Source organism: Oncorhynchus mykiss, chromosome 24, assembly GCF_057628025.1.
Source record: "Oncorhynchus mykiss isolate SJ-2025 chromosome 24, ASM5762802v1, whole genome shotgun sequence".
In the NCBI taxonomy this organism is placed as follows: Eukaryota; Metazoa; Chordata; class Actinopteri; order Salmoniformes; family Salmonidae; genus Oncorhynchus; species Oncorhynchus mykiss.
This window is the reverse complement of record NC_143045.1, coordinates 7,331,361-7,358,882: the sequence shown is the minus strand read 5'-3', so window position 1 is coordinate 7,358,882 and position 27,522 is coordinate 7,331,361. Positions and strand designations below refer to the sequence as shown.

The following is a 27,522-nucleotide window of genomic DNA, read 5'->3' as shown; positions in this document are numbered from 1 at the left end:
TGCTCCAGCGAATCCCAGGCGGGCTCCGGCACTCTCCCTGGGTCGGCCGCCCACCTGTCGATCTCCTCCCAAGTAGTATACTCCATACTGTACTCCTCCTTGGGCTGTTCCTGTTGTTTCTTCTCCCGCTGCACCTTAGTGCGGCTACACTCCCCTGGTTTAGCCCAGGGTCCTCTCCCATCGAGGATTTCCTCCCATGTCCAGAAATCCTTATTGCGCTTCTCCTCGCGCTGCTCCTGCCTGTTGACACGCTGCTTGGTCCGTTGGTGGTGGGTGATTCTGTAACGGTTTTCTTCGTGAGAAGGAGAGTCGGACCAAAATGCAGCGTGTAGATTGCGATCCATGTTTTAATGAACAAACATAAAACACGAATCAATACAAACACTACAAAATAAAGAACGTGATGAACGTAACAAAAACCTAAACAGCCCTATCTGGTGAAAACACATAGACAGGAACAATCACCCACAAACACACAGTGAAACCCAGGCTACCTAAATATGGTTCCCAATCAGAGACAATGACGAACACCTGCCTCTGACTGAGAACCATATCAGGCTGAACATAGAAATAGACAAACAAGACATGAAACATAGAATGCCCACTCAGATCACACCCTGACCAATCAAAACATAGAAAATACAAAGTAAACTATGGTCAGGGCGTGACAGCTTTGCTGATAGCAAGGTGTAGCAGTGGTAAGGTGTTGGGACTGCTGTTGGGACTCTGCTGTTGGGACAGCTTTAAGGAGGCCCTAACAGTTTGTGGGCATCGTTTGTCACTGTTATAGTCCAATTAATGTATTATTCAATGTTGTGTTGTGTAGTAGCTTTGCTGGCATGCATCCCACTTGTTTTTTTGCCCCACCAAGACTTACATGCTAAAATCGCCACTGGGCATGCTTCAGATGCCTTACATGATCAACAATATGCTCTGGTAGTACTTCACTGCATTGACTCAGCTCTCAGTCCCTCTGAAGTGATTACACTATTTGGAATCAAGCTTGAAAAACGATCGTTGAACCCTTTCCCCAAGTTCTCACATTGTCCCTCCAGCCTCATGGCTCAGAGCTAGTAGTGGTACTAGTGTGTGACTGACTGTACAGTATGATCATCTTACTAGGCTGCCTGTTGGCCTGTTTACCACAGGATAGGCAGGGGGAATGTGTTTTTCTTTTGATTATATTGTGGCTTATTTTGAGCTCTGTCTGACATGGTGTCCATTGGCCAGTTAACACTAAGCCTGCTTGGGCTGGGGCTAAAGCCGCCCCGCCACCGAACAAAAGAGCAGGGCTTTACCAGGGGGACACCCAAACTGCTGACTCTCAACTTGAGCTAATGCGGCCCCATTCTGTCCCGTCTCGCTCCTGTCGGGCTCTCTCTCTCTCTCCATCCATCCATCCATCTATCCCTCCCTCTCTATCTATCCCTCTTGCTCTCTTTTTCCCCAGCCTGGGACACTCTTTTTACACGCTAGCCCAGCAACGGCCAGGTCTTCCACCAGCCTACTGACAGACAGAGTGCTAACCTTCAGATAATTATCTGTCCATCCAATTGCACCCATCTCTCTTTTTGTTGTTGTTAGTTTCTCAGTGTGTCAAGTGTGTTTGTGTGTGTGTGCTCTGTGGGTTTGCGTCTCTTCGTACCATGTGTGAGTGTCTACGTGGGATATTCAGAGTCACCTGGACACCCTCTTCCAATGCAGGTCAGTAGGGATGGGGGACGAGTGATGGGGGATCTGCTATTCATTAGCCCCGTTGTGATAGACATTGCTTTGTTGAGTTGCATTCAATAGATGAGTCTCTGGTGACACAATATTGATGAGTAACAACATTGACTTATTCTGTCTTGAATCAAATCTATTGGTTAATCCAATGTATTTTTATTTGGAAGAAATGTGTGTTCCAAAGTGGCTTTTATTTCACATGAACTGTTTTTTTTATGAAGAGATGCAACTCAAATCAATACTTGGTTTTAACCATCCACTTGCTTCAATGTCGTGCTGTGTGGTAGCACTAGCAACTCCTACCACTCCAGTTGACCTCCCTTCTGAAACATATCACAGACAAATTCCATCTCTTGCTCTTGTTATTTATGTTAAAGGGTGGTTCCCCACCAAGTCTCTTGACTATAAATACACCTAGACGGAGGGCCTTGTCATGGTGAAATGAGAAGAGGATATGAGCATTGTTTAGCTGACAGTTGTGTTAAGATAGTATAACCTTATCTGGCAGACATTCCTGGTGTTATATGACGTCTGTGCTGGCTTATCTACTGAGATCTGTTTCCTCCTTGTGTCTTTTTAAATGCTTGGATTTTGTCCTGGTCTGAGACAGGGATCCATAGCTGGAGGGGATGCTTAGCAGATATATGTTTTCTGGTTGCCATGTTTGTACATTTCATATTAGCTTTACCATATCAAATGTCTGAGTTTCTGTCCTCACATAGTGCAGTCATATTAGCTAGCTTGAAGAAATGCTTTTCTTCCCATCATCTATAGATGTTGGGCTTGTGTCTGCTCGGTCTATGTTTTTGTCAGTACACACGTGCACGTACACATACACGCACACACACACACACACACACACACACACACACACACACACACACACACACACACACACACACACACACACACACACACACACACACACACACACACACACACACACACACACACACACACACACACACGGTTAAAGACCAGACAGATCATGTGACCATATGTGACCAACCTCTGGAGTCAGTCAACACTATAGGCTGCAGCTGTCCCCAGAGCAGAGCCCATCCCAGATCCCAGTGGGGTTGTTTTCCCCTGTAGCCCCCCACAGCCAGCCAGCTCCGGTTTCCCTGGCCCTGGCACACTGAACTGCTGACACGAAGGGATTGCTGTGCCGCTGGGACAATCTGTCCCGTGCCAAGCCAGCTGCCCGCCTCACCTCACCCCCCAATGTTCCTCACCCCCCTGTCTAAATCCTGGTTTTGTGTTAGCGGCGTAATGCAACAATGATATCCTTAGGACAATGCAAGCGGCCTGATCCCCCTGGCAGCCTTCAGCAGTGGGCTTTGGGTCCCTGGCCAGGGTCTGGTCTCACTGGGACCACCTGTGTGGCTCACCTGGGGGTCCAGCTGGCAGAATGGAGGCTATTACTCCATGTCTATGCAGGCACAGTGGTTACTAACCTTAGCTCTGAGCGCAGGGCAGTTTATAACAGGCCATGAAACGCACAGCACACTCAGTGTTAAGCTCACAACAACAGCTGCTCTCCCCAGAGGAGTCACACTTTCTCTAAATGAAGACCCCAGGCCTGTTCTTATTTGGAGCTCTGGGGATAAAATAAAATAGCCCAACAACATCATCTCCAGTACCCCAGATCTGAAGACAATTCCTTTTGTTATTCCATCACTTTGTTTGACTCCTCAGGGAATTTAAACCGTGTCACCAGCAGCCAGCCAGTCAGGCAATTTACATGTCGCTGAAAAAGAGTGGCCCCCTGCCCTTTTCTCAAATCTGCAGCAGGAGAAAGCTCATGCAACTCTGACTGAGTCCTGTCAAAGTTTTTGGCCCCTTCCTCCTCCTCCTCCTATCTTGATAGTCCTGCCCCTCACCTTCCTAATATGGGGGCATCCCTTTGCCCTCGTCCAATCAGTGCTCTCGTTGCGTCCCACCTAGAGATTTCCCCACTGAGGTTTCAGTGAAGGGACAGGCTGACTGGTAACAGGGTGATCAGGAGTTAGTGAGTGAGAGTTTGACAGAGAACAGTGTGTGATTTCAGCTCATCAGCCTGGTGAATCTCTCCCCTCTACCCAGGGAGGAAGCACACTGAGACAGTGGTATCAACCAGGTAGGATGAGTCTCAATCTCGCTACAGTGGAATTGTCTGACATCTGACTCCTTATGACTTCTTAGATCTGAGAATTTGTGGACAGTTCATGTGGAAGAGGTGGATTGTTGCAGTGGGTAGGTGCCTGTGGTGCATGTATCTCAGGTTAGGATAGTGGCAGGGCTTTTTTAACCTCTGTGTTATGGCTGTTCAAATGTTTGTACATAGTGCAGAATGGAATCAAGATCACTGGTGGTTATATACCTAAGTATTGTTCATGTCATATCTTTTCATCTAGTTATCTGCATCGTTGTTTGAGAATGTTCTTTCCCCCCTTATTTTATAGAAAAGTTTGTCCAACTGTGCTAAGGGTTGTGCAGGATAGACCGCAGTCTGGAGACTGCACACCCTTAGGTATTGAGAACATAGCTATTGTTTGTTGGATAAGTGCACAGGCCATTTAGAAGGACAAATGCCACTTGTATTGTTGATAACATAGGGCTATGTCACCACACAATACGCTCAGCATGGTTGCTGCTGCCTGCTGCTGTTCCCGCGTGCATACTGATAGGTAGCAGCAGCGCAATTGTTTCAAACACTTCGTCTTACTTTTACACAAGGGCAACAGCTGCTACCTGCCGGTCACAGGATCTGAGTGTTGCTCCCCAGCCCAACGGCTTGGGATGCCACGGCAAGGTGGGTAGAATGGCAAACCCACTATTGAGGGCAAGACCCACCCAGGGTTAAGGCTAGGTTGGAATGACGATAACAGACATATAAGTATTGTGTAAAAGTATAAGCTGGCCTCACAAGTGGCGCAGAGGTCTAAGGCACTGCATCGCAGTGCTGAAGACGTCATTACAGACCCGGGTTTGATCCTGGGCTGTGTCGCAGCCGGCCGCAACCGGGAGACCCGGAGACAATTGGCCCAGCGTCGTCTGGGTTAGGGGAGGGTTTGGCCGGCTGGGATGTTATTGTCCCATCGCGCTCTAGCGACTCCTTGTGGCGGGCCGGGCACAGTGCATGCTGACTCCGGCCGCCAGCTGTACGGCATTTCCTCCGACACATTGGTGCAGCTGGCTTACGGATTAAGCGAGCACTGTGTCAAGAAGCAGTGCGGCTTGGTGGGGTCGTGTTCCCAAAGCCCTCTCCTCCCTTTGATGGCATGTGCTGAATGTCTGTGTGTGTGATCCCCCTGCCATTCCTCTGAGGGGGGGGGGGGGTCAAATGTGTTAATGGGACACCAGCACCATCCATGGGGGTGGGAGGTACAGTCTGCTCTGGAGTTAACGTCACTGCACGGACCTGTTATGAATGTTGTCGATATACTATGGTTAGATGTTTATACTACTGCATAGCGGAGGCTAATGCAGGCAGCTAACCCTCCCAAAATCACGTCTGAAATAGTTTGATAGTTTGTGGACAGTTCATGTGGAAGAGGTGGATTGTTGCGGTGGGTAGGTGCCTGTGGTGCATGTATCTCAGGTTAGGATAGTGGCAGGGCTTTTGGGACTGTATGGGACCCTCTACAATGCTGTGGATTCAGCCAAGCCAGAGGGTTATAGATAAATCATAAGATTTTAATGGAAATATGAACGTTTATGGGAGTTCTTATTTACTGGGAAAGTGTAGGTATAAGTGAAGGTATAAGTGTAGGTATAATATCACAGGAATCCTATCCTGTTTGCGCTGTAGGAGAGAGTTAGTATGAACTAATGTGTGTAGGACAGTTTCCTAGCGACAGGTTTCTTGAGCAGTGGGCGGGTCGGTAGTAGATGAGGAAGTAGTAGGGTCAAGAGGCGGTTGGGCGATTTGGAGGAAGCTGGGGAAACTCACAAGGAAACACAGTTTGACACAGGGAAACTGCTATCAAAATACACAGATAAAAGCTAGATTTAAGATGTATGCCAGTGCTTTGAATACATTATTCATCACCCAACAGTGCTATATTTGACATTATAAACTGGGTGGTTCGAGCCGTAAATGCTGATTGGCTGACAGCCGTGGTATATCAAAGCGTATACCACGGCTGTGACGAAACATTTATTTTTACTGTAAACTCTAATTACGTTGGTAACCAGTTTACAATAGCAAAAATGCACCTCAGAGGTTTGCGTTGTGCCTAAAAAACAGCCCTTAGCCGTGTTATATTGGCCATATGCCACACCCCCTTGGCCCTTATTGCTTAATTATCATGGGAGAAGGAAGGTTGTTTGTGTCTTGCCCTCCTTGTTGAGTATTTATCTCACAAAATATCCCAGTTTCCTGTTTACAAAGATATATTTCCTGTCCGCTCCAGGGTGTGGCTGATTTTTCCATCTGAGCTTTCAAAGGACAATAAGATCCTCTCTATGTCTGAACTTCAGTTCCCATGGTTCTCTTTCAAAGACATCTCTGGCTAAGACAATCACATTTTCAGTTCCCTGCTACAAGTTAGTTTATTCAGGTTGTGCTTTACCTGACTACAGACTCTGCTAATACTCTAATGTCTGACTGATGTTCAGGGTGCACATGATGCTTTAAGAATCCACACTGGGTACTACTATGCCATACCTCTCACCAGAGTCATAGGACTGATTACCTCTATGTTTAGACCAGACATGTATGTTTGTATGCATGTATTCACAAGTCACACTGACACTGAAACCGTATTTTGTCCTCATACTGATTTATTAACAGTCCAAGGCAACTGCTAGTGAAGAATAGAATATACCACGATAAGTGACAGATGTCTCCTGTTTCATAAAGTTCCGTTTTTAAATAGGATATTGTATCTGAGATATATGTACAGCGGTAAGAGAAAGTATGTGAACCCTTTGGAATGATCTGGATTTCTGCATAAATTGGTCATCAAATTAGATCTGATCTTCGTCTAAGTCACAACAACAGACAAACAACAGACACACAAATTATTGTATTTTTCTTGTCTATATTGAATACATCGTTTAAACATTCACAGTGTAGGTTGGAAAAAGAACCCCTAGGCTAATGACTGCCCTATAAAAAACACTTACAATATGTGAGCTTGCTATTCACAAGAAGCATTGCCTGATGTGAACTATGCCTCGAACGAAAGAGATCTCAGAAGACCTAAGATTAAGAATTGTTGCCTTGCGTAAAGCTGGAAAGGGTTACAAAAGTATCTCTAAAAGCCTTGATGTTCATCAGTCCACGGTAAGATAAATTGTTCAGCACTGTTGCTATTCTCCCTAGGTGTGGCCATCCTGCACAGTGCAAAATGCTAAATGAGGTTAATTAAGAAGAATCCTAGTGTCAGTTAAAGACTTACAGAAAATCTCTGGAACATGCTAACATCTCTGTTGATGTGTCTACGATATGTAAAACACTAAACGAGAATGGTGTTCATGGGAGGACACCACTGAAGAAGCCACTGCTGTCCAAAAAAAAAAACATTGCTGCACGTCTGATGTTTGCAAAAGCGCACCTGGATGTTCCACAGCGCTACTGGCAAAATATTCTGTGGACAGATGAAACTACAGTTGAGTTGTTTGGAAGAAACACACAACACTATGTGGAGAAAAAAAGGCACAGCACACCAACATCAAAACCTCATTTAAACTGTAAAGTATGGTGGAGGGAGCATCATGGTTTGGAGCTGTTTTGCTCCCCCAGGGCCTGGACAGCTTGCTATCATTGACGTAAAAAATTATTTCCAAGTGTATCAAGACATTTAGCAGGAGAATGTAAGGCTATCTGTCCACCAATTGAAGCTCAACAGAAGTTGGGTGATGCAACTGGACAACGACCCAAAACACAGAAGTAAATCAACAACAGAATGGCTTCAACAGAAGAAAATACGACTTCAGTAATTCCTCCTGACCGTTGTGCAGCTCTGATCCGCAACTACAGGAAAATGTTTGGTTGAGGTTATTGCTGTCTTTTGTTTGTGTTACCTGTTTACTGATGCTGTTCCTGACTCGTTCCATGTCCGTTATTTATTCAATGTTTCACTCCCCGTACCTGCTTCGTCTCTCCAGCATCATCTCACGTGACAGACATGAAAACGTATAATTGTTTGTGTGTTATTAGTTTAAGCGGACTGTGTTTGTCTATTGCTGTGACTTAAATGAAGATCAGATCACATTTTATGACCAATTTATATATAAGTCCAGGTAATTCCAAAGGGTTCACATACTTTTTCTTGCCACTGTGTGTACCTTATGGTATTACAGTAGCACAGTGTAGTCCAAATGAACAGTTTAAAGCAGGAGTAGGTAATAATTTTGTCTCGAGGGCAACATTTCAAAATTCAGCGGAGGGCCGCACAGATTTATTTCTTCACCGATGTGTTCGTCAAAGCAATTTGCGGGCCAGAAAAAGCGCAGTTATTTGAAAACGCATAGTTTCCTTATAATTTCTACATATTTTCTGTTTCGTTTTTTAACCAAGAATAATCTGTATGGTCTAAAGTCTCAAACATTTCTGGGAATGCCAGCTATGCAGAGTAGGGCTTCCCCTTCATTGGCCTGATAAACAGGGAATTGACAACATCCAGAAGTTAACGTCGTGGAGTTTAACGTGGGTTTGTTTTGGACACAGTTGGGGGAATACATTTTTTTTTGAATTTTTTTCATCACCACAACTCAAGTTGGCATAGGTCCCCTCTAGTGGAAGTAGTCCATCTTCATGGGAAAGTAGAGATCAATAACTGACGAAAACAGATGGGGGCATTTGGGAACACTTAAATCTATGTGTAGCAATTTTAGGAGGTCTCTTCATGAATCATACAGTGCCCCGGCATTGAACTGTTTGAATAAAATGTTCCTCCAAATCCAATAGCTTTAGACTAACTTTATCCCTGGTTGTACACACACTAACCACTTTTTCTGTAAATCGTGATGCTATTTGGTTGATACATTTGCACGTCAACTTATTACAGGAATAGTATTGATTAATAGCGTACACAAAGGGTCCTTCCTCTTCATCCTGGGTCTCATGACATTCATTGAAATAGCACCAATCAGGTTAGCTTTCTCCACACAGAAGGTCTGTAGCTGCTCTGTGTGTGTCTTAATACTACATACTATGGCTGTACATATGGGGTAACTGGTGGTAGACTGTCAATGTGATGGTTACTGTAGATGACTCTCCAATGTTTTCAGTCCAAGTGAAATTGATTTTCTTCACACTTTAGAGGACTCTCTTTTAGTTGCCTAGTTGCTAACCCAATTACTGTAACTTTCGAAATGATGGAGAAAAACAAACACAATTGATCCTCTGCAGAATTATATTAGTATTTGGACATGGTGTCTAGATGACTAGCCAAATCAGTGTCCAAAGTAACTGACCTGGAAGCCCCTAGGACTCAACTACTGCAAAATATACACAGAGCAAACGAGACACACAGCGCTTCCTATCAGAGCTATGTTTACTATATGTGGGGATATATAATATTCATTAGGTGAATATATTAGGCCCATTTCCTACTACATAGTACACGCACACTGTGTATTTGTTGGAACTCTGTGAGTGAAACAGTCTGGTCTCCACTGCTGAAAGCATCTCCCTGAGACCTCTCTAGATCTGCGCGTTCCCTTTGCTTGTAGTCCTTGAGCAATATTCTTCTTCAGAGAGACAATTCCAGTATCAAACACTATGATGGAAAAGGGTAGGTCTATGCTAAGAACTCAGTTGTGCAGGTATATTTTAAAGGGTATATTTATGAAAGCAATGCAGAGTACCATACTAAGGGCACAATACCAATATGGCAGAAACCTGACTTCATAACCACTCCACAGTAGAAACATATTTAAATTATAATTCGATTAGATGTTGCTCAATTGGAGATTAGATAGCTCATATCGCTTTCATTCCTCTGGCGTTGTTGTTGCACAATCCGCCGAAAACAAGGCCACACATCACAAGATCCCAGTCTTAACCCGTTCTTAACTAGTGTCCTGACTGATACCCTGCTGAGACTGGGATCAGGCTGCTTGATGTTGGGAGAATGCTAGTGAACTGTCCTGTCCTTTCCCATATCCTAGAAGCAAATAGCGTACCCCCAAGTCAAGGTCTGTTACTTCATTATCAAATCGGGGAGCCCCCCTCAATGCAACAAAAGTCAAACTTTGGGGCTGGGGGGGTCTCTAAATAATGCTACTTTAGCCATTCTCCTATTTGTTTAAAAATGAAATGTGTAGCCTACTGCTACAGTGGTAAATATTCAAGTGATAGCTTAATCCCGAATTAAACAAACACCCCCACCTCTGTGTCATGGTTTTAACAAATTATAATAATGTGGCTGCATTTGTCATCCCGGGACAGTCTTGTATTCAGCCCCGACTTTTCTTTCTACAAAAAAAAAGGTAATTTTGTCAGCAAAAGGCATCAATGAGTTCAGGCTACAAGAGTGTAAACCTAATGACAATCGCTGCATGTCATTACACTTGTTGGTGTTTTGTAACAGATGTCTCTTTCCATATGTCAAATGGGTGCACGGTGCAACTGTTTGGATGCTGAAATCATCTTAGAGTGGACGAACATGCGCAGGTAGCCTACTTTTTAAGTGATTTGTTTGACAATCAGGTGAAAACATCATGACTGGTTGTGTTCCTGTGTTCATGGCACATTAAGAGGTCATACATTTTTACCCGCTAAATGACATCTTTATGATTAGGCCCATCAAAAAAAATGTCAAGCTTGTGCACATAGAGACTAGGGGGGTCCCATGAAAAAAATATATAGAGACTTCCCCCCCCGAATGTCACGGTATAATTTGAACTCTGTTTAACCTGGGTATTATGGACACAAGCTCAAAGGTTTGTTTAATTTAGCTATTTCAAGAAGTTAGTCATTTAGCTATTTCTTGATGCTGGTATTAACGTTATATAGATCATAAAAGATCAGATGCGTAACACCCTTATTATTGAAATGTCCAGTACTCATGAAGCATACTATCCAAGGCGGGTGTTGCTGCTTTCACAACGTTTAGCCATCTTGTACAAGAGCACTCTGAATGTCTAATTTGTTCTTGTGACCGGCTGAGACACCCGACACTCTGACACCACACATAGAGGCGTGAGAAATATGCCGACACTGAATACTGGATCCCCCTTGACAAACACGCACACACGCATAAACACACACGCCAAAGCTGATCAAAAAGCCATCACATGAAACCAAAAGGGTGGGACGTGCATGACATTGCTGGGGACCAAACCGTATAGTGGGAAAAATGTCAAGTGCCTCCTACCTATAAGTAGAAGGGTATTGAGGGGCTAGGGTGGTGCAGGGATATGCAAAACCGTGGAAATAATTCCAAGAGTGCCATAGCAATGCAACGCAGTCTGAGAGGCCGGTCACTAAACCAAATGGTTGGAAATCATCGAGCATGCCGCAAGCTAAAACATATCTAATAGAGAACGTATCATCTTGAATCCATGTGGGGTATCCATGTATCCATGACATTATGTCATGCCAATGTAGAAGTGGGTTCAAAGCAGACAAAGTAAAGCCACTGATGTCTACAAAGTGATGTAGTCTGGTTGAGATCTCTGATCTGTCCCCTGTCAGTGCCTCACATGCCAACATTGACCCAATCTCCTTCTGTCTGCAGACTCTGACAGAGAATTGGAAGAAAGTCATGTATTTACGCAGGCCAGAGAACCAGCCGTGAGTAGCCACTATCTGGCTTTCACTTGTTCCGGAGATGCTATGTACCATATATGAAGTGTTGTCCTGCAGTGCTGCTTACTGACCTGTTGAACTTGGTATCTCCTCTACTGAGCCAGGTGAAGGACAAAAGGTGGTCTCCCCCTTCGGACAGGCCTCCCACCGCCCCCCACGCCAACCCTCACCACAGTGCCTCCCCAGAGGACCAGGAGAGCCCAGAGAGAGTGGTGAGTGGAAACTGTTTGGATACCCTAACACACTCAAGCCAGGGAAGGATAGGAAATGGTGAACTTTAATGTCCCCGAGGGGAAATCTGTCTCAGACACACAGTTCTGATGTATACACAAAATAGTCACTGTACATTACACACTCAACATAATAGATGCATTGGATGTTACCCCTGTCATGCACATTGTACACTTCACATATAGCCACATACATAATACATATTGCACATTTCCCTTACATTCTGTCAGTGGCATACTAATCCGGCTCACTTTATGATAGACATGGGAATGGAGGAGAGCTTAGACCTGTTCAGCTTACATGTAGGACCCTATAGCGTCTGAGGGGAGGAGCTGACACTCGGAATTAAGTACATGGGAGGGGTCTAAATGTAAATTAGGAATGCAAACAATACACTGTGTGTTTATGGACATGCACTCGCTGGCGTATAATATTTTCACATCACTCGTATATCCTTTTTTTTTTTTATTTGAAAGGTTGAAGCATTTCAGAATTGACAACGGTATTATGCATTATAATAATGTTTATGACATATCCTCTAGTCCCCAACACCTGGTGTGCTAACACAAGATGTCAATTGTTGTTGCCACTGTGCCCTGCCACCTACTGTGTGGAAACAGTGGGATCTCTGCAGAGCTGGGCCAAATGAATGGTTGTTTAGGTTGAGAGAAGCGACCGGGAGAGAGAATGACTCAGCAGGTTTTGACTGTGTCATTGTACTTCAGTCAGTGAGGTTGGGGTCAGCGCTGCAGCTAACACAAAGCTTATAGAGTATGTCCAAGCCCATGTGATCAGAGAAATAATGTCTCTAATCTCAGAATGAGTGTGGCTATAATGAAGGTATTCAGTCAATCCCCAATATGTATTTTCTCTCCATATCCCATAGTATTCATAGGCTAATTTAATTGGTACACACACACACACACACACACACACACACACACACACACACACATCAAGCTCATTGGGGTTCAATCCCCTATGCTTAAGGTAATTTACCTGCCAAATACTTTAATCCAAAGGACTTACAGTTAACACACTATACCCTATATTGTGTTTATTTTATTTATTTTACCTTTATTTAACTAGGCAAGTAAGAACAATAAGAACACATTTTTATTTTCAATGACGGCCTAGGAACAGTGGGTTAACTGCCTGTTCAGGGGCAAAACGACATATTTGTACCTTGTCAGCTCGGGGGTTTGAACTTGCAACCTTGCGGTTACTAGTCCAACGATCTAACCACTAGGCTACCCTGCAGTGTGTGGCCCATGCTGGATTTGAACCCATGACGGAACTATTATCATTACTATCACGGTCCAATCAACTGAGCCATCAACACAGATACAATGCTTCCTTCCTTTTAGGTTCAGAAAGAGAAACTGCATGCAGAGCTGAAGCAGGTGCTGAGTCTGAAGAGAAGCCACATGAAAGAGACGTCTCATTTGGCCCAAACAGAGATGGATTCTTCAGCAGACACCCAAGCAGTGGTATAGAGCCAAGAAACAACTAGTACACATGAAACAGTAACCACGTTGTTTGGTGATATCGCTGTCGATATTTACACATGCCTAGAAAACACTCAGAATCGCGTGCCATTCTACAGTTTACGTTTGAAGACAAGAGAATTGTGAGGAAACCCTCTCCTCTGGTGTGTCTTTACAGGAGGAAACTGCATCTGAGGTGGTGGAGGTTGTGCTGGAGACAGAGGCTGAGGCTGGAGCCAGCGGCTACAGTGTCACAGGTGGAGGGGAGCGAGGCCTCTTCATTAAGGACGTCCTTAAAGACTCCACTGCAGCAAAGCATCTTAGCCTCCAGCAAGGTAACTGGACGGGGAGATTAGAGTTGCATGAATATAAATCTATGAGACACAGCTGAGGTAAATTAGTTGTGGACTAGTTTAATAGAAAGAAATAGAAATGAGAAGGTCAAACAGTGAGCTATTAAAACATATAATTAATTCCATACTAGAAAGAACTGAAAATGATGAAACCATCTTGTTTCTCCCCATCAGCATCCCTTTCGTGTGTCACTTCCATTAAGTGTATTGTGTAATTTATTGTAAGTAATGTCATTGATCAATCACCTTGTTTTGACGTGCAAACGGTACATTATCTTGTGCAAATTAAACGGAAACATCCAAAAATGCCATGCCCTTTCATATCCTCCCTTTGATTGTCAAAAGCAAACCACAACTATGAGACTTCAATATTTACCCCAGTTCCCTTTATCTCATATTCACTTTTGTCTGGTTGATTGGTGTCCTTGCAGGAGATCAGTTGCTCAGTGCAAGAGTCTACTTTGACAATGTGAAGTATGAGGATGCCCTGAAGATCTTGCAGTGTGCAGAGCCTTATAAAGTCTCCTTTTTCCTGAAGAGGACCATCACCGGCGCTGATGTCACCTTGCACCCTGGCACCAGCAGCTTGGAACTGAAAGGACCCAAAACCAAGATGCAGAAAATGGTACGGCTATGATCGTATTTGTAATTGCCATTTTGACAACTGGGTATTCCAGATTCATCAGCTTCATGTCCCCCTAACTGATACTTGCATCTCTGTTGCAGAGTGTCAAGAGCATCAAACCTTTCAAAGCGAAGAAAAAGAAGGGAGGACGTTTTGGATTGAAAAGGCTGAAGGAAAACAAGAAAGGGAGCACTGGAGCAGAGTTAGAGATGGAGGGATCCCCTTCCAAGGTGGAGCTCAACCCCATTGACGTGGAGTTTGCCTTCCCCAAGTTCAAGCTGGGGAAGGATGGGAAGGCAGAGGGAGCTGAGCAGCATGGAGGAGTGGTCGCCACTGGCAGGAAGCAGAGGACGATAAGGTGTCCCAGGATGAAAGCAAATGGTGCTGAGGCGGCTACAGGAGAAGTTGACATGACGCGACCAGAGGGACAGGCTGACGTCTCCCTGCCAGATGTGCCTGGAGCTAAGGTCAAAGTCAAAGGAAAGGGACACAGGTTCGGAATTCATTTCCCTAAAACAAAAAAGACTAAATCGGACACTGCCTTGTCTGGAGGGTCCCTGGACCTGAAACCTCCTGGTGTCAAATTCACACCACCCTCAGTGGAATTCAGTTTGCCATCTGGAAACAAGGACGTTGACCTACAGAAACGAGAAGTGAAAGTCAAGGAGGGGTCAAAATTGATGCACAGAGAGGTAGAGCTTTCATTAGGACTCCCCTCAGCCTGTCACTCTGATGAAATTGATGGTGAGATAAAAGCTAAAGGTTTAGCTGAAGGAGTTGAAGGGTCAACAGCCCTATCTGGCATTAAAATGCCAGTTATTGACATCTCTGCACCCAACATAGATCTGCAGCTGGACACCCGGCATACAGTGCCAGACGAGATAGAGGGACCCTTTTTTAAAGGGCCAAATATATCCATGCCCAAAACTGACATCTCATTACCAAAGATTGGATCATCTAACATGGATATTGAAGGTCCAGAAAAGGGTGGAAAAATTTGCCTGCCAATTGTTGACATTTCACTGCCAAAGATGACACCAGCAGAAGCAAACGTTGATGTGGAAGGACACATTGGAAAAGGAGGCAAGTTCAAAACGCCAACTTTCGATGTTTCACTTCCAAAATTCAAGTCTCCAGAGGAGCATACGAATATAGAGGGGCCTGAAGTCAAAGGGGAGTTCAACATGCCAAAAGTTAACCTCTTACGCCCAAAAGGTAAAGCAGAGGGAGAGGTGGACATTGAAGGATACTTAGGAAAAGGAGGTCAATTTCAGATGCCCACATTTGACATTTCTCTACCAAAAATGAAGTCATCAGAGAGAGAAAGGAATGTAGAAGGACCTGAAGTGAAGGGTGGCAAAATGAAAATGCCCTCTATTGACATATCTCTCCCTGAAGGAAAAACAGAGGGGAATATTAACATTGAGGGACATTCTGGAAAAGGAGGCAAGTTCAAAATGCCCTCATGTGACATTTCTCCTCCTAAAATGAAGGGTGATGCCAGTTTAGAGGGACCTGAATTGAAAGGGGGAAAGTTTGAAATGCCCACACTTGATATTTCCCTTGCCAAAGGAAAAACAGAGGGTGGAGTCAACATTGATGCAAATGTAGGAAAAGAAGGAAAGTTCTCTCTTCCAAAAATAAAGTTACCAAAGGGTGACATGAAAATAGAAGGATCTGATGTGAAAGGCATCACATGTCATATGCCCACTATAGATTGTTCACTTCCAACAGGAAAAACAGAAGGTGACATGAGCGTTGAAGGAGATGCATCTAAAGGTGGAAAGTCTCACATGCCTTCATTTGATATTTCTGCTCCAAGAGTAAAGTTACCAGAGGGTAAAGCCAAAGTAGAAGGACCTGAAATTAAAGGTGGAAAGGTTGAGATGCCAAAAATGGATGTTTCCCTTCCAAAAGGCAAAACAGCGGGAGAAGTTAACATTGAAGGCCATGTCAGTAAAGGGGGCAAGTTTAAGATGCCCACATTCGGCATTTCTTTTCCGAAATTGAAGTCACCAGAGGGTAAGGTCAACACAGAGGGACCTGAAGTCAAAGGAGGGAAGTTTAAAATGCCTACAATTGGCATTTCACTACCAAAAGGAAAATCGGAAGGTGACATCAATGTTGAAGGAGATTCTGAAGCAGGAGGCAAATTTCATATGCCCACATGTGACATTTCTCTTCCAAAAATGAAGTCACCAGATGCAGATATCAGTTTAGAAGGACCAGAAGTCAAAGGAGGGAAGTGTCACATACCAACAATTGACCTTTCCCTTCCCAAGGGAAAGGGAGCAATTGACACTGAAGGACATTCTGGAAAAGGAGGCAAGTTCCAAATGCCAGCATTCGATATATCACTTCCAAAAATGAAGACACCAGATGGTGAAGTCAGCCTAGAAGTCCCTGAAGTCAAAGGGGGGAACATTAATATGCCAACGATGAACATTTCTCTTCCAAAAGGAAAAATGGAAGGTGAAGCTAAGGGACATGCAAGCAAAGGGGGAAAACTTCACATGCCCTCAGTTGACATTTCCCTTCCAAAAATGAAGTTGCCTGAAGGCGAAGTCAATGTAGAAGGACCCAAAGCCAGAGGGGGAAAGATTGAAATGCCATCGATTGATATTTCACTTCCTAAAGGAAAGATGGAGGGGGAAATTGACATTGAAGGACATTCTGGAAAAGGAGGAAGATTTCAAATGCCTACATTTGATGTTTCCCTTCCAAAAATGAAGTCACTAGAACCAGATGTCAGTTTAGCAGGACCGGACGCCAAAGGAGGGAAGTTTCATATGCCAACAATGGACTTTTCCCTTCCCAAGGAAAAGGGTGAGATTGACACTCAAGGACATTCTGGAAAAGGAGGCAAGTTCCAAATGCCAGCATTGGATATATCACATCCAAAAATGAAGACACCAGAAGGAGAAGTCAGCCTAGAAGGCCCTGAAGTGAAAGGTGGAAAGTTTAAAATGCCAATGATTGATATTTCACTTCCAAAAGGAAAAACAGAAGGGGGAATAGACATTGAAGGACATTTGGGGGGAAAAGGAAACTTTCACATGCCCACATGCAACATGTCCTTGCCAAAAAGGAAGTCAAATGATGGTGACATGAAATTAGAGGGGCCAGAAGTGAAAGGCAGTAAAATACATATGCCTAAAATTGACAATTCTCTTCCAAAGGGGAAGGCAGAACGTGATATTCAGGTTGACGGGCATGGTGGTAAAGGCGGAGAGTTCCACATGCCCTCAATTGACATTTCTCTTCCAAAAATAAAGTTGGCTGAGGGTGAAGTCAAAGTAGAAGGCCTTGAAGCCAAAGATGGAAAGTTTGAAATTCCAACAATTGATATTTCACTTCAAAAAGGAAAAGCAGAGGGAGAAATTGACATGGAAGGACATTCTGGAAAAGGAGGAAAGTTTCATATGCCAAAGTTTGATGTATCGCTCCCAAAAATGAAGCTCCCAGAGGGTGACATCAAACTAGAGGGACCGGAAGGGAAAGGCAACAAAATACAGTTACCTAACATTGACATTTCTCTTCCTGAAGGGAAAACTGAAGGAGATATTGAGGTTGAGGGGCATGGTGGCAAAGGGGGCAAGTTTCACATGCCCTTAATTGACATTTCCCTTCCAAAAATGAAGTTGCCTGAAGGTGAAGTCAAAGTAGAAGGCCCCGAAGCCAAAGGTGGAAACATTGAAATGCCATCGACTGATATTTCACTTCCCAAAGGAAAGATGGAGTCGGAAATTGACATTGAAGTTCATTCTGGAAAAGGAGGAAGATTTCATATGCCTACATTTGACGTTTCCCTTCCAAAAATGAAGTCACTAGAACCAGATGTCAGTTTAGAAGGACCGGACGTCAAAGGAGGGAAGTTTGAAATGCCAAAGATTGATATTTTACTCCCAAAAGGAAAAACAGAGGGAGAAACTGACATTGAAGAACATTCTGGAAACGGAGGAAAGTTTCATATGACCTCATTTGATGTGTCACTACCAAAGATGAAGCACCCAGTGGGTGATGTCAAAGAAGGCCTTGAAGTCAAAGGGGGGAAGTTTAAAATGCCCAAAATTGAAGCAGAGGGTAGGAGTGGAGTCAAGTTACCAACTGTTAAACTGCCAACAGTAGACGTATCTGCACCAAAGGTTGACTTCGACTCTGGGCTGTCAAAATCTGATGGAGATAATAGGGAAGAGCTACAAAAAGCAGAGGGTGAAAGGCCATCCTCTGGGTCAAGTTTTGACATGCCAGATATCTCTCTCAAAATGCCAAGATTTTCTCTCCCTAAATTTGGTGGAAAGTCTAGTGGAGATGTAAACCTAGAAGGATATGGCACAGAGGACGATATTGATATTAGCCCCCAGCGAGCGGATGGTGAGGGCAGACCAGCATCAGCAGAAATACGCGGAGAGGGAAAAATAGAAGGTAAACTAAAGAAGCCCAAAATGAAAATGCCAATGTTTGGAATGTCTAAGAAAGATGTATCAATAGCCAGCCCTGATGTGGAAATCAAGACAGAAAAAGAGAAAGTGGACATTCCAAAGCCAATTATCAGTGTAGAACATCCAGAGGACAAAGCAAATAGAAAATATAGACTAAAATTCCCAAAGTTTAAGAAGTCGTCTCCTAAAGGTAAACTACCAGAGGGAGAAATAGATGTCTCAATGGATAGTGGAATGGAAGGGAAAGGTGGCATTCATGCACCCGATGATACAATCAAAATGCCAAAGTTCTCCATGCCAGAGTTTGGCTCACAGGAGATAGACTTTGACAGTAGTGGACCCAGTGCTGAACTAGATGTCACAGGAAAGGTAAAAATACCATCAGTGGAGATATCCCTGCCAGCTGCCAAGAAATCTGAGCAAGAAGTGTTACTCCCAAAGGCTGAGGTGGATGTGTCTGAGGCTGACATCAGAGGTTATGAAGGAAACCTGAAAATCCCTAAAATGCCAACTATTGATGTATCAGCACCCAAAATTGACCTTGATGTAACTCTGCCTAAAATCAAGCATGAAACAAAAATTGAGGGGGAGGGAGGCAAATTTAAGATGCCAAACATCAAAATGCCTGATATAGATTTATCACTTCCTAAAGAAAAAACTGGGAACATTGATGCATCCAAGGTTGAAATTGAGGGAAGGGGTGGAAAATTCAAGATGCCTGTCATTAAAATGCCAAAGGTTGACATATCACTTCCAATAGGAAGACATAGAGCAATGGATGTATCCACAGTGGAAATTGAAGGAGAAGGTGTAAAATTCAAGATGCCACATATGGAAATGCCAAATGTTGATATATCACTTACCAAAGGAACAAGTGGAGGGATTGAAGGGCCAGAGATGGAAATTGAAGGAGGGGGCGGAAATTTCAAAATGCCACATATGAAAATGCCTGTGGTAGACTTATCACTTCCAAAGGGAAAGTATGGAGACATAAGTGCACCAGAAATGGAAATGGAAGGAGAAGGAGGAACATTCAAGATGCCACATATAAAAATGACAAATATTGATTTATCACTTCCCAAGGGAAAAAGTGGAGAGATTGAAGGACCAGAGGTGGAAATTGAAGGAGAGGGTGGAAAATTCAAGACGCCACATATGAAAATGCCAAATATTGATGTATCAATTCCAAAAGGAAAAAGTGGAGATGTTAATGTACCTGCATTCGAAATTGAGGGAGATGGAGGAAAATCCAAGATGCCACATGTGAAAATGCCAAATATTGCCATATCACTTCCCAAAGGAAAAAGTGGAGAGATTGAAGGACCAGACATGGTAATTCAGGGAGATGGAGGAAAATTGAAGATGCCACATATGAAAATACCAAAGGTAGACTTATCACTTCCGAAGGGAAAAAGTGGAGAGATTGAAGGACCAGAGGTGGAAATTGAAGGAGAGGGTGGAAAATTCAAGATGCCACATATGAAAATGCCAAATATTGATGTATCAATTCCAAAAGGAAAAAGTGGAGAGATTGAAGGACCAGAGGTGGAAATTGAAGGAGAGGGTGGAAAATTCAAGATGCCACATATGAAAATGCCAAATATTCATATATCCCTTCCAAAAGGAAAAAGTGGAGACATCAGTACACCAGAAATGGAAATGGAAGGAGGGGGAAAATGTAAGATGCCACATATGAAAATGCCAAATTTTGATATATCACTTCCAAAAGGAAAAAGTGGAGATGTTAATGTACCTGCATTCGAAATTGAGGGAGATGGAGGAAAATCCAAGATGCCACATATGAAAATGCCAAATATTGCCATATCACTTCCCAAAGGAAAAGGTGGAGAAACTGAAGAACCAGTGATGGAAATTGAAGGAGGGGGCAGAAAATTGAAGATGCCACATATGAAAATGCCAAATGTTGATATATCACATCCAAGAGGAAAAACTGGAGAGATTGAAGCACCAGAGATGGAAATTCAGTCAGAGGGAGGAAAGTTCAAAATGCCAAAGGTAGATATATCACTTCCGAAAGGAAAGTACGGAGAAATTAGAGCACCAGAAATGGAAGTCAAAGGAGGAAATTTCAAGATGCCACATATGAAAATGCCAAATATTGCCATATCACTTCCAAAAGGAAAAAGTGGAGATGTTAATGCACCTGAATTGGAAATGGATGGTGAGGGTGGAAGATATAAGATGCCAGAAATCAAACTGTCAAATATAGATATTACAATGCCAAAGGGAGATTCTGGTGACATTGATGCTGAAATGAAACAGCCCAACGCTGAGGCAGAAGGAAAGATAGAAATGCCTTTGATTGGTTTACCAAAGTTTACAACTCCGGACCTTGATTTAGACATGAATGTTGAAAAACCCAACCATGGAGCTGAGGTTCATGGGAAAAGTTCAGACAAAACTGGTTCACATTGTGAGGGAGACCATAAGACGAAAATCAAAATGCCAACAATAGACATAGAGTGCCCAAAAGGAGATCTGGAGCTGGATATAGGTTTCCATAAAGCTGAGGGAAAGAAGGACAGAAAAATAATAGAGTTGCCTGACTTAGACCTTAAAACTTCTGGTACCAAAGGTAAGGGGCCAAAAGTCAAAAGCACCAAATTCAAAATTGGATTGCCAAAAATGAAGAACACTGGAGATCAAGCATTAGATGCAACCACAAAGAAGACTGGGAAAGAGAATGAAGGGGCCAGTGGTAGATTTATGATTAAGAAGACAAAGCTTGGCAAAGGTGCAGATGTGTCGGCAGATGCGAAGGCAGGTGGTTCTGTGTTGCCAAACATCTCCCTCCCAGATGTGGGCTTCTCAGTATCCAAAGGAGCCAGCCAAGAGAATGAAGGTCATGGTCCAGAGATGAGTGCTAAATTGCCAAAATTCAAACTCCCTAATGTGGAGATCTCAGGTCCTTCAATGACTGGCCAAGGAGGAGCACAAATCAACAGCGGACAACAAGAAAACAAAGATGGTATCAAGTTTCAAATGCCAAAGGTTACTTTACAGTCTGTGGGACTGAAGAGCAAACAAGGCTCTGCCGAGCCCACTGGCACAGATGCCGGCACAGAGAATGGATTCACATTACCTAATCTTGGAATCAAAGTCCCCAAAATACCAGATATAGACTTTGATATTGGAGAACCTCAAGAAGAGGACCAAGTACAAGTACAAGGACCAAGTACAAGACAAAAAATCAAAATACCCAAGTTTGGGGTGGCTTTACCTGCTATGTCTTCACCTGAAGCTAGAGTACATTTGAAGGACCCAGAGGTTGAGTATGAAGGACCTAAAATGCCCAAAGTTAAAAAAGCTGTATTTGTTTTGGTGAATCCCCAAACAGACCACTCCACTATGTCCACTATGTGTGAAGCAAGTGTCGAGTCTGGAGAGGCTAAAATCAGAATGCCAAAGATCAAAATGAAGCCATCATTTGGAAAGTCAGGACCCAAGGAAAAGAGTGTTGCTTTGAGCATTGAAGGAGACGTGGATAGAGACGACAAGTCAAAGGGAGCAAAGCAAAAGATTCCCAAAGTCACCTTCTCTCCAGGCAAAACAGGTTCATTTGATGTAACCCTAAAAGGTGAGGGGTCTAGTTCCAGCCTCAATGGTGAGAAGGTTTCAACATACCAGAACGGATCCAAGGAGGATAAAGCTAAGTTTGTGAAGCTCAAGCTTCCAAAGATAGAGTTCTCCTCACCATATTCAAAAATAGGCAGAGGAGAAGAGGACCTTGAAATGAGTGCTAAGCTTGTCAAGGAGTCCTCAGGAACTGACGGAGAAACCAAGAGGAAGAAAGTGAAATCAGGCAAAATGTCCTTCCCGGGATTTAAGAAGAAGACATCAAAAGGAGAGGAGGAAACTCAAGACAGTGTGGTGTCCTCATCGGCCAGGACAGAAATGCTAGATCAGGATAGTTCAGAATCAACAACACCCATGGTCTCCATTGGCTTTGTTCCAGGGAAGTCTAGGGGGCAGGCAGAGGCTGAGAGCAGCAAGAAGGAGCTGGAAGGAAAGCAGTCGACCTGGTTCAATTCTCCCAAATTCAACCTGAAACCCAACTCAACAGGAATCCTCCTCATTACACCAGAAGGTTCTCCCCAGGGTAGCAGATCCTCGCTCCAATGCCAGGGTGTAGATGAAACTGCAGGTACCTTCCGGCTCCAGATGCCAAGCACGGGGTTCTCCACGCAGGAGGTGTCTGAGGAGAATGTTACCACAACAAAGGAGGGAACCGTAACTGTGGTGACAAAGACGACAAAAAATATGGTAACAGAGTCCAGAACTGGTCAAACCCACACATCGCTATCCCATTGTAATCACTGAAGTCCGAAGAGATGTGAGAGTAATATATTTTCCCTCTGTCTTGATGTGACAACGTTTTTTTTGTAAATGTTCCTCCATGTTTTCTTTCTATTTTAGTCTTTATCAACTTTGATCATTTGAGTGGTTTAAATCTGAATGTCAATTCGTTATGTATTGTTGTTGATATCTTTTTTTTATGCAAAAATACCACACATTTTAATTTCCCAAAGGAAATGTCTATTTTCAATGCCTTCCCATTTGATATACCAACATTTACTTTGGCATGATTGTAGAATTAGACTGACAAAGAACACAAACCAATTTACCAAAAGCAATTTGTATGTAAATACATTGACATGTTGCCTGCTTACTTAATGAAATATGTAATTATTTTCATATTACCGATGATTGGAATAGTATTAAGGATAGTAGTGATTTGTGTTAATGTAACTGAGGCTTGAGGATGGTGTGAGATTTGTGGTTTAATCATTTACTTACTTCAGCTTGTTTTTTCTTTTTCATATATGAAGATTTTTTTGTAATTATACCATACATTGAAATGTAAGTTTTAAAGGCTTCTACAATGCAATCCATTTCAACACTCTCTATGAGAATCAAGCTAAGTAGACAAAACCTAAAAGAATAGGAAACTATCATCTGATATTAAGCCATGGTTTAAAGAAACAGATTGAAATATTTCAAAATGAATGCAAATCCTCTTGGACAAAACAATGTCTCAATGTCTCCATTTTCCTTTTCTTTTTTGGTGAGTTAGAAAGTAGGAATTCAATGTGTGTGCTCTACTGCATGGGAAGAGTCCCAGCAATCATCTGTCAAACAAGTTTACAACGTTTTCCTTAACCAGATTTAACGCCTGTTGGAGCTGAAAATTTGAAATAACCATCTAGAATGGTGCATGACAAGGAGAGAACATGTACATGACCAGATAACACAGTTTAACAGTGTTTATACGTATAGAGAGATTTTTTTTACAAATACCTTTGTGCTTGTGTTTTCAGTGCTTATGGCTTCACAATAAGCAGTTTTCAAAGCAAAGTGTTATCAAAGTGGCATTATCAATAATGTTGTTAAGAGATCATATTATTAATAAACCTAATATTCCTAAAAATAAAAAAAGTTGTATCGTCTTCCAAATGATTCTCTTTCTAGGCGAACAGCACCCTCTCCTGTCAAATACAGCAGACATTTCAAACATACTTCCTCGTCTTATCACAACATAGTCGTGGGCCTTTTATCAATTCCAATTGTCCTGCATCCTCTCTCTCCTGTCCCCGCCTCGCCTCCTTTTGAAAAAGGTCAAAGTTATTTGAGGAGAGTCGGCGAGGAGAGTAAACATGGATGGAAATGTGCTTGTGTGAAATTAGATGGTCTTTCTCCACCAGCCTGGTTTCAGACTAGACGTAACATAGTAGACGTAAATCCGGGACACTTAAATTAGTATGATATGTTACGTTTGATATGGTTACATAATACAGAAGGTGACTAAACAAGGGAGGGAGGGTGTATAACGCAAACTCCTAGCAAGTTATCATGAAGTATCATGGGCTCTTTGGTATTTAAGGGGCGTCGACCAAGACAGGTTTGGCATTTTACAACAACGTCCTCTATTTGTTTGCACATTCCAGGCTAAAACTAAATGTCCCGTGCTCTCTGTTTGCACTTTTGAATGCCCATGTGTCCAGCATGGATCTTCAACATCATCTCTTCTCTGAGAGTGTCAGGAATTATGATTTTCCCTCCCTTGAAAACAATTCCATTGATCTGTGACAGTTCATCACAATGGTTCCAAAACTCTGAGATGCTATGAGGGCATTTTCTCCTCTCAGGCCATCCATCCTGTATGACTTTCCTCAGCTGTGTGAGTTGTGTGTCCTTTTCTGTTTCTGCTCGGATCTCCTTCAGTTTTGTGTCACTAACAGGTAAGTTGATGTACACAGTGTGTACCTACATCTCTAATTTTTCCTTATGAAGCTTACCTGTAGTCCCCAGTCGCTTGGTGTTTGTTTACAAGCACACAACAATGAGAGACTAGAGCCTTGTGAGTGTTTAACAACTATTAAGTTAACTGTCTAAAATGTGCTAAATGCTCTGCAGTTGTGCATTTTGTTTGCTAATTTAGTAGCTAGTTAGCAATCTAGCTAAGTGGTTAGCTTCTTCCAAAATCAAGCTTTGCTTGGTAACAGCAGAGAATCCCCTCCTGGATCAAGAGCCTTGCTATCTAATATTTTTTTATGCGTGCAGCAAACTGTGAGTAGCATTCTTTAGTTACTGGGTTGTCTGTCCTGCAAATACATTTAGTTAGCATTCTCTATGGAATTTTGCATGTACTTGTTAGCACTGCTAATCTTCGGTTTACAGAGACTCAGTGGGGTTAGAAAATAGCTCCCCTTGTGTTCAGTGCCAGTATTACCGAATATCCTTGTATGACACAATGATGTATGAAGGTATGACAATCTGGATACCGCCCAAGCCTACTTGCATCCGAACAGAATGGCGTACAGTTCTTTTCGATTTGCACGTAGTTGATTTCACTGTCTGTGAGAGATTCGGAAACATAGCCGTTGGGCTTTACTTCTTGCAGTAGCACTACACCTAGTCCATACTTTGACGCATCCACTTGGAGTCTGAGTTCTTTGTTGGTGTCGTAGTAGGTAAGGATTGGTCCTGGTTCTCTCGTGATCAAGTCTTTCACTTTCCGGAAAGAAATATCATGTTGCTTGTCCCAGAGGAAATCACTGGATTGCTTTAGCAGCTGACACAGGTGTGCGTTGGTACCAAAGAGGCTGGGGGCGAACTTGGCTAAGTAGTTGACCATGCCAAGTACTGTTTCCAGCTCGGCGCGGTTCTTTGGTAGCTCCATCTCCTTTACGGCTGAAATCTTCTATGGATCTGGTTTGATCACAACCACTGTGAGACAATGTCTGAAGTAGCTGACCTCGGTGGCGCCGACTGTGCTTTTCACAGGGTTGAGCTATATTCCTCTCTCGCAGGACCTTTGCTGCATCGTGCAGAGATTCCTGTTGTGTCCCTTTTTTGTTCGACCATAGACAAGGATGTCCACAATCGTCCACAATCAATCTTTCGCTGAAACTCGTCTTGGGCTGAGATAATCCCGAAAGGCAGGCGACGACACCTCTAGCGTCCAAATGGTGTATTGAACGTTGTCAGCTTGGATGACACTCCACACTGCCCTTTTCCCAACACACTGCCCTTTCCCAAAAGGAGCACCTATGTGAGAATGATGTTCATTGACTACAGCTCAGTGTTCAACACCATAGTGCCCACAAAGCTCATCACTAAGCTAAGGACCCTGGGATGAAATACCTCCCTCTGCAACTGGATCCTGGACTTCCTGACGTGCCGCCCCCAAGTAGTAAGGGTAGGCAACAACACATCTGCCACGCTGATCCTCAACACGGGGGCCCATCAGGGGTGTGTACTTATTCCGCTCCTGTACTTCCTGTTGACACACGACTGGGTGGCCAAGCATGACTCCAACACCATCATTAAGTTTACTGACGATACAACGATGGTAGGCCTGAACACCGACAACGATGAGACAGCCTATAGGGAGGAGGTCAGAGAACTGGCAGTGCGGTGACAGGACAACAACCTCTGCCTCAACATGAGCAAGACAAAGGAGATGATCATGGACTACAGGAAAAGGGGTGCCAAACATGCCCTCATTCACATCGACGAGGCTGTAATGGACTGGGTCGAAGGTTTCAAGTTCCTTGGTGTCCACATCACCAACAAACTATCATGGTCCAAACACAACAAGAGAGTTGTGAAGAGGGCACTACAACACCTTTTCCCCCTTAGGAGACTGAAAAGATTTGGCATGGGTCCCCAGATCCTCAAAAAGCCCTACAGCTGCACCATCGAGAACATCCTGACTGGTTTCATCACCACCTGGTATGGCAACTGCTCGGCATCCGACCGTAAGGAGCTACAGAGTGCAGTGCGTACAGCCCAGTACATCACTGGGGACAAGCTTCCTGCCATCCACGACCTATATACTGTAGGCAGTGTCAGAGGAAGGCCCCAAAAATGGTCAAAGACTCCAGTCACACAAGACATAGACTGTTCTCTCTGCTACTGCACGACAAGTGCTACTGGAGCGCCAAGTCTAGGTCCAAAAGGCTCCTTAACAGCTTCTACCCCCAAGCCATTAGACTGTTGAACGATGAATCAAATGGCCAAAGGGACGATTTGTATTGACACCACCCCCCTCCCCCTTTGTTTTTACACTGCTTCTACTCACTGTTTATTTTCTATGCATATTCACTTTACCCCTACCTACATGTACAAATTACCTCGACTCACCTGTAATCCCTCACACTGACTCGGTACCGGTACGCCATGTATATAGCCTCATTATTGTTATTTTATTGTGTTACTTTTTTAAATATATATTTTTTTACTTTCATTTATTTTGTAAATATTTTCTTAACTCTATTTTCTTAAAACTGCATTGTTGGTTAAGGGCTTGTAAGTAAGAATTTCATAGTAAGGTCTACACCTGTATTCGGTGCATGTGACAAATACAATTTGATTCGATTTTTGATTGGAT

General features: G+C 43.4%; 1 protein-coding gene across 2 annotated transcripts; it reads left to right on the top strand.

Annotated features, from left to right (window-relative positions):
- Nucleotides 1–1,631: 1,631 nt before the first annotated feature.
- Nucleotides 1,632–24,065, top strand: LOC110503595 (uncharacterized). 2 transcript variants are annotated; one of them, XM_090218168.1, is made up of 7 exons: nucleotides 1,632–1,704; nucleotides 11,400–11,455; nucleotides 11,575–11,682; nucleotides 13,069–13,191; nucleotides 13,367–13,523; nucleotides 13,973–14,166; nucleotides 14,268–24,065. In XM_090218168.1, exons 1-7 carry the CDS (start codon nucleotides 1,647–1,649, stop codon nucleotides 22,947–22,949), a joined length of 9,378 nt encoding a protein of 3,125 aa, XP_090074294.1. In that variant the 5' UTR covers nucleotides 1,632–1,646; the 3' UTR covers nucleotides 22,950–24,065. The 2 variants fall into 2 exon arrangements, with proteins under 2 accessions (XP_090074294.1, XP_021437682.3); XM_021582007.3 differs by lacking the exon at nucleotides 1,632–1,704 and adding an exon at nucleotides 3,648–3,844.
- Nucleotides 24,066–27,522: the final 3,457 nt, after the last annotated feature.